A 22,971-nucleotide genomic window follows, 5' to 3' on the forward strand; every position below is an offset into this window, starting at 1 on the left:
CACACACTCTCACTTCCTCAATGGGCATGGATCAAGGAACTGTGTCTGCCTATTCCTGCACTGCTCCTAACAATGTGCTTAGCTAAACCAGACTTCAGCAATGATATCTAAACCTGATTTTAAGGAAAAAAAAAAAAAAAAAAAGCCAAACCAAAACCCAAACCCCAAACAACTGAGAAGCCCCAAACAACTTCTGCTGACTGCTTCTTTGCCCTTACACCATTCATACCTAACCAACAGTTGCAGTTTTTACTATGTACAAGCGAAGTGGTAATATCACTGTAGCTCCCGGTTCCCAGAGTCTAAAGATAAGCCATTGATATACTCAAACAGGATCATTTACCAATGGATAAACCTGAACCTTCTGAGGCACCAACTCAGTTTCAGCCACTGTGTACAGCACTAGTGGTTTTACAGAAGTCATACAGTCAACTTAGCTGAAGCTTTACAATGCAATTCTATTAACCTAAGCTCAATGTGGAGTTTCATGTCTGTTTGTATGCATGTTCCTGCACACGGAGACCTTCCAACTGATAAGCTGTAATCCTCCTCCAAGATTTGGATGGTCTCAAAACATCTTGAATTTTTGCAGGGGTGTGGCACTACAACTGCTTTTGCATTATTTTCAGAGGTGGAAAAGAATCTTATTTAAAAAAAAAAAAAGACAGACAGACCATACAACATCCCTGAAGATTAAAACAGAATTCCAAACACTACTTGTAGCTGTCAACTGAAAAAAGACTGTTGAATTGGAAAAGAAAGAGAAGAGGGGTGTTACTACAAAGCAAAAGTTTAGAGGGTTTCTACTAAACCATCTTGCAAGTCTTATTTAGATTAACTGTAAGCATACTAGTTCTATCAATGTAGCTTGATATTCAAACCAAACTTACCAGATGAAGCAACTGGTACGCTATGATTTTACAAGACATTTGCTTAAAGATGCACTGGGAGCCAATCAGAGCTCAAGTTAATATCAAAAAGCTCAGCTCTGCACTCTCCTACCACTTTCACGTACAAGACAAAAAAAGCCTTAGGTCAGGTAAGAACTAAGTCTAGCAGTCATTTGAGCCACATGCCAATACAACTATGCAACCAGCTCAGCATAAACATTCGTACATGAGAGGAGAAGTAAGAGCAGTGCAACTCCAAGAGCAGACACTCACATCTATTGCATCTCTTTCAAATATGCGGAGCTGCAGAAAAAGCTCAAGCTTGATCTTGCGTTCTTGAAAAAGCTCCTCCATCTGAGACTGGGCCTCATCCAGCTGCTGCAGGACTGTCTCTATGTGGTTGATCGAGCTGTTATGGGGGGTCTTGTTACTAGAAATGGCAGAATCCCTATTCAAAGCAGAGAGAGGGAGAGGAGGGGAAAAAAAAAGAAAAAAGAAAAAAGAGTATTATTGAAAAAAACCCCATACAATTTGGATGCTACACATGACCACAAAATGTAAGACTGTTTCAGATAAGGTCAGTGCAACTCATATTACATGAAAACTAAGTCTTTGTTATGTTTTAGTACTTGAAAAAGCATTAGGAAATTAGATTACTTTCATTTTTTGACTAATTCAACATTTAAGGACATTCTTTTTACAATAAGAATAAAATTTAAAACCAGAGACAAACCCTTATATTGTGAAAAGGAAGTGGCATATGATAACTATTTACTGAACCTTCCTGGAAATGAAAAAAAATCAAAATTAGATAATAATAATTTAAAAAATTACCTAATCTTTTACTTTAGCATAAAACCTGCAAATTCAGGTATGATAATATCAGCTCCTGCAGCAAAGGGGACACGTACCAGTGCAGCTGGGGCCCAAATTTGTTTAGATTGTTACTGAATGAAATGGACTGCCAACTTACAATAAAGTTACTTATCAGTCTTCAAAGCCATTTCAAGTGTCTCTTTATAAAAAGGCTGCTGCTCAGAACTCAAAACGCTGTGGAGCCCTGCATGTCAGACTACAAAGACTTACAATCACTCCTATCACAAAGGTAGCTTACGTAAACAAAATCTCCTTCTTGTGGAGCTAGCGTTTATAAGCTGAGCTTCCTGTAAACAGAGGGTTAGAGACCATCAGTACAGCATGAAACATCATTGTAGTCCTAATATTTACAAGTTTTATTTATAGGTCATATCTCGTAGTTATCATCTCTACCCTCAAAACAGAAAGAGCTTCACAGAAAATCAGACATACACCAGAAGAGATTTAAATAAAAATTTGTTTTACCTTAGTTGCTGTATAAGATCTTCGCCTTCTTTTATGACATTGACTGTAACCTGCAGAGTGGTCTGTTGTTGTTGACCAAAACGTTTAATCAGGTCTTGGACAGCCTCCACAGACTCGGCATAGACATCATCAAGCAGTTCTTTCTGTAACTCTTCAAGCCATGTCCACAGCTAAAAGAGAGGAGAAAAAACCAGAAACATAAGCCCCAGGATCAGGCAGTCACTATTCCAAATCAATCTCCCTGGACAAGAGAAAACAGACTGAGGTGGGGGTGAGAAACAGGATTTGTTTCTCTTTATAGAAAAATCCCATCCTCAATTTAATGAAAACGAGCCTTTGTTTCAAATAAGGTTTTCGCTTCTTGGAAATACCAGGAAAGCTTTATCCGTGTTGCTAAGTCACCCTTTCTTTCCCATTTTCCTTCTACAGTACTGAGCGTATCCGATCGAGCAGCACAGAGTTCATAGCGAGAATCCCATCTGCAGCTCTGCGAGAGAAGTCCCTGGGAGGGAAATGCTATGGTAACACTCCCTGAGAGAAGGGAGGAAGGAAGGAAGGAAGGAAGGGAGATGTATTGTAGCCACCATCAAATTTACACTGCCAGGCTGACACATGCACACAGATAACTTAACACAACACTTCTCAGTGGCCTTCAAAAAAAGGAAAAAGGGGCCTTTCGGAAAACAAAATACAGAGAGAGATCAGATGTGAGAAGTTATTTTTCTATCATGATCCCTATAGCTATGGTGTTTACCCTCTTGATCTCAATTTTGCACTATTACAACAAAAATCATCACAAGTAATTCTCCCAGTTAATTCAACCTTTTTCCCCCCTACTTAACACGTGAACATCCCTGTTCAGAACTGCCCACACATTGCAGCTTATAGAAAAATCCATAGGTATATGTGAGCTACGTATCACTACTGGTCACTTGAACCCTGCCGTGTTCTTTTCCACAATTTCATGAGGCAAGCTGTTGCATCTTAAGCATAAAAAGTATTCATCAACAAACCACCAGCTACCTGTTGTGCAGCTGATAAGAACACTGCTTGAAGAGAGGGAGCACGGCTGGCTGCTGCAGCACTCCGGTGAGCAGCACTAACAGCGCAACACTAACAGCTACTCTCACAGGAAGCATTCAAACTGGGTCCCTCCTCTCTGTTTTACCACCACATCCCAAACCCTGTGATTCCAAGAACAAGGATCACAGTTTGGTTTTTATCCTGAAAGAGTAACTCTGTTCTGATTGGAAGTATTAAGATCTTTTGACTACGTTTTAATCTCTGCCTTTCTACATTTTAGAGATACAAATAGGCTTTAACAACTTTGAACCTAATTAAAAGTTTAACATGGTTAAAATACAGACAAGTAAGCAATCAAACTAGCTTCATTTCAAAACACAGAAAAACAAATCTTTTATTTCTTTGCTTAACATTTTCTACAGAAATACCCATTTCATGCTGCTGTTTCTATAATGTTTGGATCATAAAGGTTTCCTACCTACCAATGGAACTACATTAAAGTAGAAGATTCAGTGAAGGATTCTAGACCTTGATTAATTGGTTCCTTTGAAGCTTTACTTTAAAACCAAATGCTAGCTTTTATATCTTAGAGCCTTACATGCCTCCTGAGGTAGGTTTTGAGTTAACCAAGCTATAGGCTAAATTTTCACAAATTGGGAAGAATTAATGACATTTAACCAGACTCTTTTCTACAAATCTACTACCCTGCCCTCCCAAAACGGAACTGCCTATTCATGGACACTGTGTTATTCTGACTACTCACATGCTTCAAAGACAATGCCTGTCACAGATTTGAATGCAACTCCACAGTTGTAAACACCACAAGCTCAAGCCACAGCAGTCTTTCTTATTAAAAGGAGCACAAATCAATAGAACTTAGCAAGTGAGTCAAAAGCTCTTGTCAACATTCATTCCAGCATGACCCAGTGCAGCATCCAATTATTCCCCCCCCCCCGCCCCAAATGCTTACTTAGGAATGCAAATTGCACTTCAGGACAAATGAAACTTAAGAGCAAGAAGCCTGACAATACAACCTGAAGACTTTACTCACTCTTCAATGCCCAGCGGACATGCTTTTATTCCTCTCTCAGCTTATGAAGCTTATGTCTGAACTGTAATAATAGGACACTGTGTTAGAGACCTTCCAAGTGAGCTGGTACGTACGCACAACCAGTGCAGCTTGCAACTGTGCAAATATATTCATTTGAGAGTAGCACTTTGTTGTTGACGGCAGATCTCATGCTTTTGGTGCTAGCTGGAAGAGCTCTACCTCATGCTTATTGCACCGCCTATAAAAGGCCCAATTTTCAGAGATGTTTATTACAGACAAACTGGAATTAAAGCCATTTTGAGTCTCTTGGACTTTGCCCCTTGGCTCCCTTACAGGCACCTGCACTGTGGCTGAAGGCAGGTCTAAGAACCACTTCAATTTTTTGCAAGATGTCTTTTGCAGTTGGGTTGTGTCACACCTGTACAAGGGACACCTCACCCCTGCAGTTCTTATTTTTCACATATGCTTCAGCCACTTCTGTAACTGGGTGGAGAGGACCTGGCAGGAGCAACGAAACTTGTAAGTGTTGGGCTGGTGATGTACTGTGCATGTGAATACATCCTTTAAAGCTCACCCTGGTTGCTGGAGACCAAGCCAACACAGAACAAGCAGACTTTTCCTTCTCCATAGCCAGTTCAAAGCAACACCACCTGCCTACAGCAGAAAGACATAGGCACTAGCACAACAGAGTGTTATGCCAACTGGCTTAGTGCCTGGTCAGCACAGCATGACTGTAAACATGGTATCTTGCCCCCAAGTTACCAAAGGGCTCAAAAATACACTGCGTTTGCCTACTTCATTAGCTGAATTGCCCACTGCTTGGGCAGGAAAAACATTTTACAAATGTGCAGAAAGAGAAGGATAGTAATTACTATGCATTACTTGTCTAGTTGTGATTCATACGCTGTTGAAAGTGGAACAATTCAAGCCATTTCTGAAGTGACTAAACAGCTCTGTGACACTTACATAGCAAAAGTAACTCTAATACATTACTAAATAAGCTTTTTACACTTTTCTGCAAAGTAAGTTTCTGACAAACAGCTTCCCCGCAAAATAATCTTGACGTTTATACACAGAAGTTAGAATAAAGCCAACACAAATGAACAAAACTGCCAGGTTATTAAAGCTACAGAGAAATTAATGCAATTTACTGAGAGGAGCTTGATTCATAACTGGTGGCAATAGCCAGCTGGCTTGTATATGGCATTAAAATCAGAATAAGCACTGGACATACTGGAAATGACATAAATTACCTTGTTTTCGGATACAAAACTAAGGATGAACACAGCACAAGGTTGCACAGCAAAGCCAAAAGAAAGCAACCAGTTTACAGTGGGGGGTGAACAGAGACTGGAGCTTACCCATACATGTTCAGCAGTGCAGAACTACAGATTTTATAGTGCAATGATTTTCTGAGGCAACGCATTATTCCATAAAAGAGAGCTTGGCAACAAAAATCCGGTGGGGAAAAAAACCTCATCATTAAAAAAATATTAACTTTCTCTCAGTGTGAACTTTTGAGCAACTTCCAGGCATGTTTTTTTTCTATTCTCTGTAAAACGAGCAGCATGAAGATCCCTAAACAAACACCGAGTCCTGTGACCTCAGTAAGAACTTTATCCACCGGCAAGACAGCTCTAATGTACAGTGAGAAAACCATATAAATAACTCGATCCAGTCACATAAGGAGGCTTTTCTGCTCTTTTCATCTGCTCTTCACATCTTACCAGAATTAAAATTGGAGAGGGAAATCAAATTCTGAATCCCTGACAGGCAAATGTTTCACCCAGCAGATTTTTTTTTTCTTGATCTAAATATAGCACAGACTAAGAAACATCTGCTTGAATGAGCCTGCATCCTGTGCTACCTCTTTCCTAAGTTCTTGGGAGCATGCCATTAGTCACCGAGATGGTATTATTTTAATTGTCTGCAACATCCTGGAAGTTTCAGTGTTTCCATCATGGGCCTCTATCCATTTAAATCCCATCCCTGCAATCTCCTGAAAGACCGCAACTAAGCAAGACCCTACAGTATTTTGCCGAAGATACTCGGAGGACGGGTTTGAGTAAATACCTTCCCAAGTGCACACATTTTATTAGGGTAAAATACCTGTCACTTGCTTTTGCAATTTATTTTAATTTTCATTTTTATAATAATGGCTTTTGGATAGTCAGTCAGCCTTTTCAGCAGGGTAAGACAAAGAAAGGCACACAGTTTCTACATTTAAAAACTGCCAGTTCCTCTTTTCTGCCCCTGCCCCCCAGCACAGTGTTGCAGTATGTGTATCACCACATGCACAGTTATTGAAAGAGCTGTTATTTGTACAGGGCCAAATGTTGCAATAGTATTCCCTAACAAGTATATCTGGGCATAGAAGGGGGCTGATATGTGCGTGTCTGCCTGTAAACTCTGGCTTTCTGGACACGCAGTGGACAAAAACTGCATCTGTTTGAAAACACAAAACATAAGATGTTAAACCCCCAGGAGTTTGTCTTCCGGGGTCTTTCAGGGACATTTAAGATATTAAATGCACGCATATTTTTTGAAAATTAGATTTAATTATCTTAAAAAGCTTCAAATACCCCTATCTATTCTACAATTATAATAGAATCAATTTCCTATTCAGAATAAATTCATCCTTGAAGCAAAACCAAGTTTCTCACATCTTCCTAAAATTACATCAACTACTAGTACTCCATTAGCATTCATCCCTTATCTGAATAAGAAAAAAAAATGTCTATACCATAGTTTCAAACAGCTTAAAGGCCTACTTCTGCCTCACTTCTCTCAAGCACTTAGTGCTATTTCAGTAAAGCTTGGACTTAAATTTGGTCCTTTTTTCCAAGCAAAGTAGCTACCAGTATAGAAAAACTCATGAGAGCAAAATCGGTGTTGGGTAACTGGATTCCAGTCCTACCAAACCAGTAAACCACAACACACTTTAGTGTGCCGCCACTGAATGTGTTCGGTTTTTTTCAGATCTAAAAACTGTCCTCCTCAATTCTCAGATTCAAAATGACCAGCATATCAAAGTACCGACCACAGACTGCACTTCATGTATTTTGCCAAACCTGTCACACTGAGCATTGCTGTGCGATAATGACATGAAAAAAATATTAGAGGTGCACAAAAGCCCAAGGGACAGAGCCTTCACACTTCAATGGGGGCATCCAAAAGCTGCTCTGCTGCCTGGAAAGGGAACGCAGAGCAGAGAGCAGCCTTATTACGACATCCACATTGAAGCTGTAGACCACCAGCACTGAAGACTCAAATACGTAGCAGTGACAGGCAACCAGAAGAGCACCACCACCTGAGATGAAACAAATGAAAGGCTGGGCAGATGGACACCCTTCCACACTGGAAAATGCAAAGGAGGGCATATTTCTGGCAGTGAGTCATGAGACAAAGCAAGAGCACTGTCAACAAGCTTTTTTGAATCAAATACACAGGACTCATAGCTAGATATGAATGGATCGGCAGCATTATGGCCAGAGCAAGGCCTCCTCAGCCTTCCCACGCACCGGCACCCTCCAAACGATGGCACCTTCCTTCAACAGCTTGCACAGACTACTGTTTCCTTACTTCTGTGCAGAAACAGCGAGGTTTTATATTTGAAATCTTAGCCAATTCCACTTCCTTTTTCTTTGTTTCAACCTCAGTCTATTCTGGTGTAAAGTTTAGTTTGAGTAAGACAAAAAAAAGAAGAGAGACGTCTAGTAACACCATTAAGCATATTGTGTATACATAAAAAGCGCTCTGAGCTATTTTATAATCAACTTGTCAGAATACACACAAAAGGTTATAAGCAAAGAGCCAACAGGCTCTTAAGAGATCATTCTCTTCCACACATATTCAGCCCTGATCTGTATTCCCACACTTGACTCCAGTTAGGAAAATACCTGTTGCTCTACTTTGGCACTACTACAAACACCTGGCTTGGCCAGGATTTCAGTCTTCCCACTCATAGATGCTGAGGGAGCCATTTCAGAGGGAGTGTGTGTGCACATGTGTCTAAATGTATGCGTATGGCAGAATTCAAACTCATACCAAAACCCTGTTCATCTCTACTTGGTGACAGATTTCACAGCAAAGACTACTACTGTGACTCTTGCTCCTATGTTTTGCACACAACCTTTTATGGTAACTGTTTATTTAGGAAATGTATCTTTTATCTGTGCAATTTTTTTCTCACCTTGTCCCTCCCCGTATTATTAAATATCAAAAGGCACAAAAGCCTTAAGGGATTCACTGTCTTGCAATGGTCAACCGCTTCAGATGGTCAACTGCATTTTATCCATCCTCAGGCTGGGAACCTGCCAGGACACAGTACTTCCAATACAAAGATTCTGATAGGGATATTTATGGTCCCAAACACTTTCAAAGCTCACCACTGCATGGCTTAACTTCAGTACATCATTTCATGAAATATTTGGCTTATAGATTGAAATTTCTCACTGTTTGCATGGGAGATAAAAATTAATATTCACAGCATTACAAACTTAAAACTAGTAGTAACATAACAGCATGGAATCACAATTTATATATACAGCAAGCAACTGATTTTCTTGGATCACCATTAAGTAAAATGAGCAATGGTGACACCATTACATAACATCCTATTTCTGGCTTCCCTGAATACATCCTTTTTTTCTCCAATGAGAAATGTGGTCTATTGAGGTTAGTCTATGAGGAGTTTGAGAACTTATATGTTGTCTTCTGATGTTTGTAAGCCACAGGAAGCTCTACCAGCTTGCAGACACCTGGCTACAGAACTTCTGGAAATGTTAAAGACAGCCAGCACTTCCAACGTGCATTGTAACAGGCTGCTGCACACATACTACACAGCTGCTTTGTGCACAGGTATAGCAAAAGTCTCTTACTTCCAGGACGTGTCAAGCCAATCTGTTGCTTTTGTGGCAAGCACACTGCTTCTGAAGGGAGAAACTGTGCTGATTTACTAAGCATGAACAGAGTTAACAGTACTGCACAGACACTGTAGAGCTGATGCTTCCCAGGGAAGCTGGGAAAAGTTGCAGGCAAATTCTGTGTCAAGTATAAAGGTTATGTAAAGCTACAGGGAAGAAGTAGTGTTGGAATGCTCTCATCCAGATGAAGAGCATTCATTCAATATGAAGTATTTCTGGGGAAAAGAATAAAACACAACAAAACATCCTACTTCAAAAATCAAGGGATTGGATGGATATCGGAGCCAGATTTGAAAGCCTCAAAACAGCCAACAACTCAGATTACCAGCTTTTCTCAGCCCTGTGGCTCCCTCCAAACTGTCACACACAAACAGGGTTTTTATTCTTCATGTCTAATTTTTAGACCAGGAAAACACATAAAAGATGCAAGAAACAAAATGCGTTGGTGGTGTTTTGTTTTGATTTGTTTGGGTTTTTTGTTTGGTGGTTTGGTTTTTCTGTTTTTTGGGTTTTTCTTTAGCAACTGAAACCTCTCTTTCTGGTTCAACAACTAGCATATTATCCTACTACTTGAACTCCTCTCTTCACCAGCTAAATATGCACATTAATTTCTTCACTCCACCATACAGCAGAAAGGTTACGTGCTTACAGGTATGCACTAATTTATTCAGTGACTTTCCACATCCTGCAGAAGAAATGCAGTTCTCCTGCCAAGAAAGCATGGATGACTTTCAGGTTTAGGGCATTTTTATCATCCATCTGCTTTCTGATGCTTTCTCAGCACTCCGTACGCATGTTTGATAACAAACAACATGCTCTTGAAAACAGATCAGAATACAGAAAGCACAAGACAGCTTTGAGCTTGCTATTTCTTTGCACCTTAACCAAAGGACTAGTCTACTAAGTATGAACCACCTGCCTCACTCTCTCATCTATATTTTTAAGTAGAATGCAAATAAATAAAAAGATAGTCTTGCTTACATAAATAAGTACGCTTTTTAATTTTCCTTGTTTTATTAGGTATAGAGGTCAGCCACATAACAAAACAAAAAAAATCAACATGTGTACATCAGCCACAGTACCTTTCCCCCAAAGTCCAGGCTGCAAAGAGGCTGCCATAGGAACAGCTGTGTGCACTTACAGGGTCACAATAATACCCATTTTCCCAAAGAAATAAATCAAGATACCGAGTATCTTTTTTTTTCAATAAAACATTATTATCTGGGGGAGCAGTGGCAACATTCCAGCACATCTGGATCAGCCTTCCCAGAATTACTCAACAGTGACTCACAGATCAGTCTGCCTTTCAGTTTTTTTGGATTTTTTGAAAGCCCTTTCCTTGCAAATCCTTTTACAGTATCCGTCCTTCATCACTACAAACAACTATATCCATTTAAATACCATTCCAGCTGTTCCTCTTGATGCTAAGAAAAACAGATAATGAAGAAATCTATAGAAACAATGAACCCGTTTCAGCAGCTGACTACTCTGGTGCCTCACAACAGGTATGGAACAGCACTATGTGCTTGAGAAAAGTGAAACAAAAAAGTTTCCCCGTAAGAATAGCTTATGATACAGCATTTATGTTTTGTTTCAACAAGCAGAGTCCTGGGAGAATATCAGCAAGGAAGCATCTAACAGAGAACTGATGGGGGAGCTATGTACTCATGTCTAGAGCTAGGAAGTAATTCAATCCTGACCTCCTTCAAAGACCAACTGCCTTGTGCGTTTGTTTCAAGTACAAAGCAGATGTTTCACGTACAAAATACTCCCACCCTTACGCTATACAAGGTTTTGCTGAAGAAGCTACTTTGAATACTATACTTCCCCACTGAACAGACCATTTGTTGACGTAGGGTGAAGGGAAGGAAGACACACACTCTGACATGCTGTGATCCAGAAGCCTTTCATATTTTCACCTAGTTTGGGCAGTGAGAAGATTTAACATGAGCTCCAAACAGAAAACAAGTAAACTATAGTTGTTGAAATTCGCCACTTCCTTTAACCAAAACCCCTTACTGAAGTCCTTATTCTTGCTCTAGGCTATTCTACCCTCTCCCATAAGCTTATAAATTCACATGAACTGTGTTCTGAATCGAGCAGAAAACTGATCTGGCTGAAAATTAAGTGTGTTTGGCTGAATTTTCTTTTTCCTGGTATATCAGTTCAGCCTTTGAAGGACACTAAAAACATGAGGCAAATCATTATCAGATAAGCTCTTTAGGTTGTGAAGAGCCACCAATACACAAATGAAATGTGTAAACCAGAAAGAAAACAAAGTCTCTCTGGGCAGCAGGGTTGCCTTAAGTAGCCTTGTGCTTCTGCCATGCATTTCACGCTCCTGAACTGCATTGTGTCTGACAACTCAGTTAACTGCACTGGAGAGTAAAAAAACCCAAAACCAAAAAAAAAAAAAAAAAACCAACTCAAACCCAACCACAAACACAAACGCAAAAGTGCACTGTATCTCCCCCTGCAATGCTGTCTGTTAGCTGTATCAGTTCCCTGATCTGACCCTCCCCCCTTCCCCGTGATTGAACAAGCATGTGTACTTGCACAATAAAGGAAGTAGAAGCTGCTTATGAAAGTATAAAAATAGTAATTAAAAAAAATTTAAAAATACCCATAAACAAAACAACCACCCTAGTCCAGCCCCCAAACCACAGTGAATTGCAAACCAAAACATTGTACAATAGGGGTTCATGACTTGCTATGGCAAGGTTCTAACAATGAAAGTAACATTGGACAATATCAGTTTTAAGGGTTAAAGTTATGACCACGACTTAGCAGCAGTTTTACCTCTTTAACATGGGTGTGAAAGGACACAGACATGTCCAGCAGGATCTTGCGTTGCTCCACACGCCTAACAAAATCCTGTATCCGGTCTTCCAGCTGATGGGCAGCTTGATAAATTTCCTCCGGGTCACACTCCCCAGTCTGAGCGAGCTGTTCAGCTGCTTCTAGGAGCTTATCTGCATTGGTATACGTGTTCTGTAGAGAAATAAGTTAGTTTCACAGGATTAAGTAAAAGAAAATTCAGTCAGTGTATTTAAAGCTACTCAACTAATGAAAACAAAAAGGCCCTTGGAATGTATTTTTCTTTCTTCTTTTTTTAAAGTTAGTAGAATATAATATTACTATAGATTTTTTTATATTTCTAGATACTTTTTCATTTAAGTGTGAATAAATTCATTCCTTAGCTCCACATTTGTGTCTATTCAAATGTCTCTTTGATCCAGAACTTGGGAGCCTATTTATTCTTCCTTGGAATTAGTATTTTATATTCACAACTAGAATAAAGATCAGCCTAAATTAAATGCCTAATTACTTGCAAACTCGCCTATTTCAACACTGGAAAAATCACTACAGTTACGGCCAAAAGACTTTCGAAATGTGTATTATTAGAGGTAAGAAACTCCTAGCTGCTGGTAGAGATGCTTAGCATCAAATCGACGCATCCACCAAGACAGTGCAAAGTGACCACACACAGAAGGAGAAAATTTCTCTCCATCCTTACATAAGTGAGGTATCCAAAATTCACATGTCAAGTGGATCACCATTTGTGAAACAGCAGCAACAAAGGAAGGTTTATAAGTCAGCTATGGCTGAGCGTTAGGATTAACAAAGGCAGATCAATAAACCCTGGGTCACAGCAGAAAACAGAATGGGAGAAGTCTGGTACCTGATGTGCTGAGAGCGCTATGGCCCAGAGAAGAGAGAGGTGTTTAACAACTACTAAAGCTTAGCACTTGCAGCCTGCATCTACATCTTTCTCATTAATTCAAAACAGGACTGATTCCAAACATTTGCTATAATTTGGGTGCTCTTTTTGAGCCTAACCTTGGGGTTTCATGCCTTAGAATGGTTGTCAAAATGGACTCATCAAGAAAGCACAGAAGGATGTTAACCTCTGAGAAAAATGACCAAAGCCAAGTCTATGCTAAAGAAGCTTTGCTTATGTCACCACATCAGGTCTCCTGATAAGTTTGCACCACAGACTATTAAAAAAAAAAAAGTTATTTACAATATAAACTACATGTTTCTCTTTTCCCTTCTGCTCTTCCATCCTCTCCCAACCTCAATTACATCAGGTAAAAACACTGCTAGTCAAGATAAATTCAGGCTCTGCAAATCTGCTTTTCTTTGCCACAAATATAGTATCACACCTCTAATTAACATTATAATACCCACAAAAGTTAAATCTGAGCCCAGCCCTAAAACTCAACTAAGGGGCCGGAAATAAGAGCTCTCCTCCAGGGTCTCAAGCAAATTACCAGGCAAGCCCAGGACAGATTACATGACTCAGTGCAGCTTTCATATATTTGGGGGGAGTTCCCCCTTCATTTATTATGATCTATTTATGTAAGGAATTCAACCCATGCTGCTCCTTGATTTTGACTTATGTGCATCTTAGCCCTTCCTTAACATTCAGCTTTCTAATTGCACAGAGAGGTAGAGAACTCCTCCCCAATTTCCCTGGGAAAGCCTGCAGAGACTAACATGAGCCTGCCCTTTTCAGTGGGGAGCACACTACTCAATGCTTCAGATCACTGGCTCAGGCCATGTTGGCCCAGAACACATTCTGATCTGTGCTTTGGTGCTTCGACTTCCACGGTCGCAGCTCACACATGTTCAAGGGGCAAGGCTGAAGAGCCTTAAGGCACTCCTTGAACAACTACTTCATCAACCCAGAGAGCCACACCCAGCAGCAGATGGCTGAAACAGAAGTTTCCCATTTTAATGAAAACTTTATCTCACATGTGAAGCATTGTTTATGAATTCCAGGAGTATCTTCCGCGTAACACAGGCCCAGGCACATCAGACTTTTCTTTCTGTAAACTGGATGGTGAACTGCCTGTACTTACAAATGATCACAACCTAGACACTGCTTCAAAAGGGGTTGCAATCCTCAAACCTTAACAGCAGACGCATGCCTTATCACTAAAATTTCTCTTCCAAGTAGAGCTGAAATATAAATATTTATCTTGGTAGATAATAACTGCCCTTTGGAATAGAAATCGCAGCAAATAGGCATGCTGTACTAACTACTGCCTTTCCCACCTCTCTGCTTACTTCTAAACAATGCTTGGAGGGAAAAATGTAGTAATGTGAAGAATTTGAGAATGTTGGTCCCAAGGGGCAGCCTCCAGTTAGAAAACAGAAGGTTAGACAGAAAGAGCAGGAGTTCTCCCTTGAAGCTGCTTATGCCAGTTTCCTAAATTGACAAAGGAGCTTTCACAGTGACAAATTCAAGAATTTTGAAACAGGTTAACACTTCCCCAGTGAAGTTCTAGCACACCCTCCCCAAATCCCAGGGGAAAAGAATCAGCCTGGTAAGAGCTTTAAGAAGTCCTCTAGTCCATCTCTCTGTGCCCCAAGGCATGATCAACTACACTCGAGTCTTTAATAAGCATTTTTCTCCAAAATGCTGAAAGACTCTCCATAACAGAGAGTTTAACCCCTTCCCCAACAACATATCCCATTGCTTTCCTAGTCTTCCTGTTGAGAAACCTTCTCTACATACTCTTCAGAAAAAACAAACACCGTATTTTTAGAAAGCATATGAAGTGACACGTTATAGAAAAGTAAAAGGTTAAATTTAAGGGACTAGTGCAGAAATGAGTAGTACTGACAATAAATACAGCAACAGAAGCGAGCAGAGGTATGGACTGAATTTCACACAAACTGGAGTTTACTGCACTATGGAGGGGGAAGAGAGGCACATGGATGGAGGGAGATTAACAGGGGTATACAAATCATTAAAGGCAGAGAAAATTAAGATATATTACTCATTAAATACAGTGGATGCTATCACGTTTAAGCATCAGACAACACACTTAAAATGAAAAAGCAGAAGTACTTTTTCATCTAAGGAGCAATTAAATTGCATAACTCATTGCCACAGGATCTGGCATACATTCCAAGAGCATAAATGGGTTCAAAAAGTAGCTAGCCTAATTAAGGGAAGAAAAGTCCATCAGTGACTATTAAACACTGTTTCGATGCATCCATCAGTTACAGACATCAAATAAGCCTAGATAACTGGGAGGTTAAAGATAACTTTTTACACATACAGTCCGTTTTCTTTGTGCGTCTGGCAATGGTCACAAGATAATGTAAGACCTGGACCTTTAGTTTGATGTGTTACAGCCATTCATGAGTTACAGTAAAGTCAAGAATCAGTTCAAATACAGAAACTTTTTTAGCAGCCTTAACGGAGGTGGTAGGGAAGTGATAGGTGTATTCAAATGAGGTTTGGAAGAATCTTTCTTGTGCGTCTCTTGCACCAAGCTGACTTGAGTTCTTTACTCAGATGCAGTCTGCAGATGGAGGGAAAAAAAAAAACAAACTTATCTGTGGAAGAAGTTTTCACTAATTAATTCTTGCCATACACCTTTCATGTTTTTTGAATGGAGACTACTGTGAAAAAGCAGACATCGATCATAGTTGAAACAGGAGAAGGGCTCAGAATTTCATACAAAAATGCATAGGGAAGTACAGCCATACTAGTGATCTGCATCCAGTGCTTTAAGCTGAAAATCTATGCCCATAAGTGAATCAGTTATATCAAAACTTGGAGTCCTAACACTTTGACTAAATGGTCTCATGGATACAAAGATGATCATGGGGAGAGGGGAAAATAGAAGAGGGGGGTGTGGGAGTAGAAAGTGAACTGGACAGGCTTCACATGAGAAGACTGATAATTTTACAATAGTGGGTGCAAGTCAACATGTATGTGTAGCATGCATATCAATACATCAGAATTTGGGGAGGATTGTTAGTTGGCTGAGTTTTGACTATCTAGTGTTTCTGTAATGGTAACAAAAAGTACCAAATAAAGAGAAACAAGCCTCCATTTCACATGAATTTTGAAGTGAATAATTTGTGAGCCCACAGCCAGTTGACTCAGGAACATCTTTTCTATTCTACACACAGCTTATTTTAACATCTCTTTGAATGCTGCTGAGGAATTGGCACCTCTTTCACATTAAAAAAAAATAATGAGGGAGGAAGCAGAAGGGAAGAAAAAAGAAATAATAATTTTAGCTCCTCTCAAAATCAGAAGTTAGCCTTCGATCAGGAATATTTCAACGTTACTGTTGGCTCCCTGCATTTGATAAAACATTGCCACGCCACTGAATTCACTTGACACTGCTTCCTCTCAACTTCTGACTAGAGCTGACTGAAACCGCTTGATTATGCCTAGGGTTCTATTAAAAAAAAAAAAAACCACCGCAACAAAACAAAACACAACAAAAAGCAACGACAACCCCCCCCCCCCCAAACCAAAACACAACAAAGACCTGGAGAAACAAGAAATGTAGGTAGAGAATAAATCAGCCGAAAGTTGTTCATGCTTTAATAAGGACTGCAGATTGCTCTCTTATACTTGAAGATAATCTTTCTTATAACACCAACAACAGGAATGTCCTTTGGGGCCTGCTTACATTTGGTTTTAGAGCAAGTAAGAGGAACAACTCGGAGGGTGTGCCTCTCTTGGCAGTCACTAAACATTCAAGAGTTAGAGATGAAAAAAAAATACTTATTAGATCATTTTGTCCATCCTTCTGTCAGTGGAAGATAGTCCCCTGTAGTATATTTAAGTTCTTTGACCAGTCTGTTTTCAGTATCTCCAAAAATAGAAATTCCACCCATCCCCTGAAGAGATCATTTTAAACTCTAGCAACACTCAGTTTTAGGAAGTTTTTGTTAAGTATTTGCTTTACAACTTTCTAATTTAAAGTCTAATGTGAATTAACGTGATGCTTTTTTAACAGTTTACATCCCACTAACAGTTCTACACACTTCAGCCCCTTTGGTTACTCAAACATTTTTTTCTCCTTTGCTCAAATAACACAGTATTAAGTATGAGATCATTCAGGTTTTGTTAAGTGTCCTACAGAAATAGATTCTTTCTTGTCTGACCCAGAAAAATAAGTATTTCCACATGGAAAATATTACAGATTTTACTAAAAATGAAGTATTAGGCATGCATATGGAAATTTCAGCTTGTGTATATACAAAACTAACAATGCTTATTATTTTGGAAAATGTTATAGGAAATCAATAATGAGGAAACTTTCTGATGCTATTTGAAATCCTCAGTCACTGGAGCGCTCTAAGACTATATTTACAATAAAATTTTATTAGGAGCTTAATCATCCATTAAACAGGCAATCTGTAAACACAATTCTGATGCATCTGCCATAGTAGGTGTCACTGCTGAGCTCCTGCATGTCACTTCAGAATTTTGTAATAATGCATCTTGTTTTGACTGAAGGACCACTGTATCAATCCTACCTTAATGAGATTTTTTTTCATGAATCTTAGAGATGTTTACTCCTACCAATCATTAACACTGGACAGACAGTGCATGTTACTAATGGGGAGGATTCTAGCCTTCAGCTTCTCATGGGTTTTATTCACCTCTCCCCCTTTTCGAGGCTGCCACCCAAACCAACTTCCTCTTGTTATGCTCCCTGTATTCCTTAGTATCTCTATTTCTTTTGTCTTGACTCTTTTTCACAGAAAAGTCTGTTTTGAAGTTTTATCATCAGTTCCACTTAAGGCTAAAACTAGAGTCTTCCTATGGAAAACACGTTAGTATCGGTGATTCAGAACAGGAGGGTGTATACAAACTCAATCGTATTTAAAGAAAAACCCCAAAGTCAGGTTGGCCAGTTGCTGGCTCACCCGGTTTCTTAGGAGTCTCCCCCTTCCCCCCATCAGACTGCTGTAGGGATTTGGGACCTCCCCAAACTTCAAGTCGGGAAGCAGGGCTTTCAATTCATCTCCATCCTCTCTTACAGGCTACACAAAAGTTTAAAATCCTAGAATCCCGTGGAATTAAGTTCTTTTAAAAGGAGAGCTTTCATTCTTCTGCGACTCAACATTTGGAAGCATGCTTTTTCAAACAATAATAATAAATAATAATAATAAATAATAATAGCAGCAGCAGCTCTGCTGGGCTTCAAGGCTCTCACTCTCTGTAGAACTGTGGAAGTTTGTTTCTTACTGAAGCTGCAGTGCAAAGGAGAAATAAATAAGAGCTTGCAACAGAAACAAAACAGTCCATTCTTGGAACTGAATTTTTGTAGTGGAGCTCCCTCTGCCCAGCCCTTCAGTGCCAGAGCAGGAGTTTTTCATATATATTACCATGACAAATGTAGGCCTTCATCTGATTGTTTTTACCTGCGCAACCTCTTCAAAGTCCTCATGGCGTTTCTGCAAAGCTCTAGCCCGATGCAGGGATTTTCCCACTCCAGTATGTTTGCTAAGAAAAGCTTCTCCATGGTTTTCAATCCAATCCAACACCTGTGGTACAGAAGAGACACACACAAAAGAGGATGTACTGAATGTTGCAACAAAAAGACAACTATTCAAGAAACTAAGAAGCTGTAAAGGGACTGCTTATAAGGAACTGTACTGTTGGATTAAAACACTGTATTGCCATTGAAGGACATTAATTACATCTCATTAACTTTTCTCAAGGCAGTAACTAGCTCAAACTAGCTAAATCGTATGATTGAAGATTCTACGTTTATTTTGAGGCCTACCAAGGACAACCTCATTTCAACACATTCATCAATTTGACAGTAATCTGATCCAAGTGGCTAGACCCCTTGTGAGGGTCTCTCTGTAACCCGTTTATGCCTTCAACTGACATTTTTTTGTAATGTAACACTAATGGAGTTTGCACATTCCCCAACAATGCTGGTGAATAACATAGTGAAGTTTTATTTTAGATGAGAAGTCGCTTCTCCTACTAATATTAAGCCAAGAAGAAAGATGCAGTAGTAGAATTTTTAACACCATAAAATTGAGTTGAAATCATTATGAGATGAATGACAATGTCTGCATTCAGAGCATATGAAGGATTCTGCCCCAATTCTGAAGAAGCATCTCCTCAAAACATCAGATAGACATAATTGTGCATTGTAAATTTTATAGCTGAAAAAGTGAGGAATGAAAGACATTTTAAGGACATTAAAGCTTCTACCACAATGACTGGGCTGACAGCTTTATAAATAGTAAAAACTGTACATGTAATTAGTTCCTGCCAGTTAACACAAAGGATTACTGCACACATACCAAGTTTCTGATGAGTGAATGAACAAAAACATCTGGTCTCTCTTCAAACTAATACATCTTAGCCATTTCTTAATTCATTCGTTAGCTAGCATGGATACGGTATTTAATTCTTTGGAAGATACTCAGAGGTTCAAGAATGCTGTTCACAATTAAAGACAACTGGATATAAGCAATTTTCTTAAGTCAGCTAACCATTTTTATACAGTATTTATGTACTGGTGTGGAATACTTTACCTAATATCTATCTCCAGCATTCTTTTTTCTTTAAAATTGGAGTATTTTGTTTTGTTTTGAATATACCTGCCAGAAACCTGTACCTTATCTCTCCTTATCTACTAGGGTCCTTTACTCTGATTCCTGAGGTTGGGTGAGTTTTTTTCCCCCTTTTCCTGTACTGAAAACATTTGACAGCATAACAAAAGAGAAAGACTTTTTTTGTTTGTTTGTTTTCTTCCAACCATTCCTGCAACATCACTCATGGCTACATTCAATACACATGTAATACCACACACTGCCCATACAAAACATCCATGCTTTCTTTAGTAGGTAAAATGAAACCACCTGGTGTGATTTTCTCATTTATCTTTACTGTTGGAATCTTTTTTGGTTTGCAAACTCTCTCCTACTGGACATCTTCAAAAAAACAAACAATCCCATAATGCCACATAATACAGCCATCTCAAATCACCAACACTTATGCAATGTTTGTTTTTCCTAGGAAGTATTGCCAAAAGAATATTATTGTGTTTTAGGTCAATGTACCTTTTCATTTGCTTCTTTCAAGGAAGAGTATTGATCAGAGAAGGCAGAGTGAAGAGCCAAACATGGCCTCGGTTATCTGTAAACTTTATATTACCAACGCTTTTTACTAGTTTCAGGAGACTACTCTGCTTTTTTCATTATAAAAAGAGCTAAAGAGACACGTTTGGATCAGAGAATTAGACCGGACTCTGGAGACTACTAACAGTTATTAGCTAACAAATGAAATCAACAGCAAAATCTGCCCCGGAAAGCATGGGATGAAAAGCAGAAAGCAGCCCAGGGAGAACGATTTTTGCTCCAAATAATGTTCAGTAACTTCTCGAGAGAAGAAATTGTCATAGAAATCCAGTACACAGATCATGACATAACCCAGTCAACTACAGAAACATTGCTGCCTCTAAGTGAAATCAGTATGAATACAAGTCTTACTAGACCTCAGCCTTCTTACCTTGATTCTTAACAAAACTGAAGAAGCACTCTTTATTTGGAAATTTCACAGCATGTAAAAGCAGAGTCAAAGTTATGGTATGCTCTTGCCTGTCAGTGAGAGCTTTTGCATACTACCAAAGGACAATACTGTTAGCTGGCACTGATATTAGCCATTTGGCAATCTGAAATGATACATTTTCTTCCTCTTCCTGGGAGAGGTAAGAGTTACAGAAACCACCATACCAACCCACTTAAGGACTTGTCTACTAATACTGAAAGCACATGGAATTCACTCCAGTAGTTCAGTAATACATAGGAATTTAAGAGGCTCAATACTTTTCAGTATTGATAATCCTCCACTGTAGCAAGTTACTCTAATGATGCAATTAAGCTCTAACTGCAGTCTCAGCAGAACCATCCTTATGCCCAACACAGAATCTAGAAAACACACTTATTCTTAAAACACCAATACTGAGTATATTATAGAAGAAACTAGTATGGAAAGATGGCTTCATCTTGATAAATTCATTGCTCATGGCTGTAAAATGTGTGTTTTGTATATGCTGTTTGCAGAAATAAACAATCCGATCTTTTGCAGACTCAACATGCTCATTTTCACCAGTCTTCCCCATATGATTATCCAGTCCTTAACACACACCCCCCACCCCCCCCCAGCTACTTTGCACACTCACTTTTCTGATCTCCACCACTTACTTCGTGCTGACATAACATTCAGAGGGGAAGATGGAAATCTCTGCCTTTCTAATCTTCGGACAGTTAAAATGTGGAAATACTCCCAAAAAGAACTGTTTCACACTGGAACCACCTCCAAAAGCCACAGGAGGGATCACGCAGTGAAATCAGTATTATTTTGACGCTGAGCAAGTAGCAAGCATTCTTGGCCCACCCTTCATTAGTCAAGGCTGAAACAAGCGACTGTTACAACAAAAACTCGGACAGAGTCTTTGAGTCAGGCAGATCAAGGAAGGAGAAGCAGCACATTTATCCAGAACATACAAAGACGACACCTATGGTCAGCGAGGACCTAATAAATATGTGTTTTGAAAAAAAACTACTACAAGTACCTTTTACTACTCTCTGGCTTGCAAGCCATCAGGAGTGTTTTTCAGGCCCAAAAACTTTCACTGTAGGGAGTATCAGCAGTATCACTCTACCAGAAACATTATCTTTGTGTTCAATTTTGACCTTTCACGGCTTAGCAGCACAAAACCCCACGTTGCTATTACAACTCTGCTTTATTTCTTCATATCAGAGCTGTCAGAGAAAGCTCCTTTCCTTTCCTTATGTGAAAGGCTGCCGTACATTATCCACTTGGTGAGCTCGTTAATTCTTAAGCATGAAATTATGCTTTTATTACCATGTTTTACACTAGAGAGGTTATTTTCAACAATTGAGTGCAATAGCCAATGACCTGACTTTTATTAAAAAGCCAAACACACCCCCTCTTCTTTGGTGTTAATATACAAACTAACCAGGAACTAGATCTCCTGGCATGTTTCTGCTATCTAAGGTGAATCTCAGAATTCTGTTCAGTTTAAGACTGTCATAGATTTTCACATTTCAAATTTCAGATTTGCTGTGATTCACATCTTATCTACTATTTTTAATATTTCATGTGCTACTTTCCTTACTACTTGCCCCAAGAAATTAGCGGATGATTCTTGGTGTACTTAGCTAGCACTACAGTGTTCTTGTTGATTTGGAAAGCTCCACTAGAAGCACTTCCCCAAGACTGAACATACAAGGGGGGAAAAAAAAAAACACACCACCAAACCAAACAACGAACCAAAACAACCCCCACCAACCATTTTTCTAAGGTGGAGGTAAAACAAAATGAAGTACCAGCTCAACACAGCCAATTCCCTCCTCCAACTCAGCTCTGTCACTCATTTAACACTTCCATGAACTGATTTCATTAATCCAGTAGAAAACTACGCCAGCAAAGGGAAGAGGAGGAAATCACAGATTCATGCTGAAGGACAGTTACAGATTAATTTACAATGCACTTGGTTGCTTGCCACTATGTGCAATTTAACTATAAACAGTGGAAGACAGCCGCGCTTAGTTTACTTTGACATTAAAAAACCCCCACATTTAACTTTGCTGACAATAATTAAAAAAGATTATCATGCTAGTTTCTAAATCATGCTAAATAATCTTAATTGAATTTTTTAAGGTTTGAACAAAGACTAAGAAGCCTGAGAGAATGTGCAAATGAAAACTAAAGTACTTTAGAAAGTTGCTTTGGAACTCTACATAAACCATTCCAGAACTGTCTTGAATATAAATTTAACCAATGCCTCAAGCCCAAGTAATTTCATGCACTGAATGGTGTCAATGAACATTCAGTTGAAGAGCTACATTTCTCAGATAAATTAGATGATCTGATAAGGTTGTTTTGGTTTTGTTTTGCATGAAAAAAGAAGCCTTATTATTC

At 39.2% G+C, this 22,971-nt stretch overlaps 1 protein-coding gene across 1 annotated transcript in view; it reads right to left on the reverse strand.

Annotated features, from left to right (window-relative positions):
* TRIO (trio Rho guanine nucleotide exchange factor) overlaps nt 1-22,971 on the reverse strand; it is a 264,384-nt gene that overhangs the window by 119,467 nt on the left and 121,946 nt on the right. Inside the window, exons 10-13 of the mRNA XM_075706194.1 lie at nt 18,423-18,545; nt 12,030-12,221; nt 2,232-2,401; nt 1,164-1,338 (exon numbers count right to left, since the gene is read on the reverse strand). Coding sequence (XP_075562309.1) covers nt 1,164-1,338; nt 2,232-2,401; nt 12,030-12,221; nt 18,423-18,545 — 660 coding nt within the window. The remainder of the gene's footprint in view (nt 1-1,163; nt 1,339-2,231; nt 2,402-12,029; nt 12,222-18,422; nt 18,546-22,971) is intronic.

The sequence above is a fragment of the Pelecanus crispus genome, chromosome 2 (genome assembly GCF_030463565.1).
Source record: "Pelecanus crispus isolate bPelCri1 chromosome 2, bPelCri1.pri, whole genome shotgun sequence".
NCBI classification, from domain to species: Eukaryota; Metazoa; Chordata; class Aves; order Pelecaniformes; family Pelecanidae; genus Pelecanus; species Pelecanus crispus.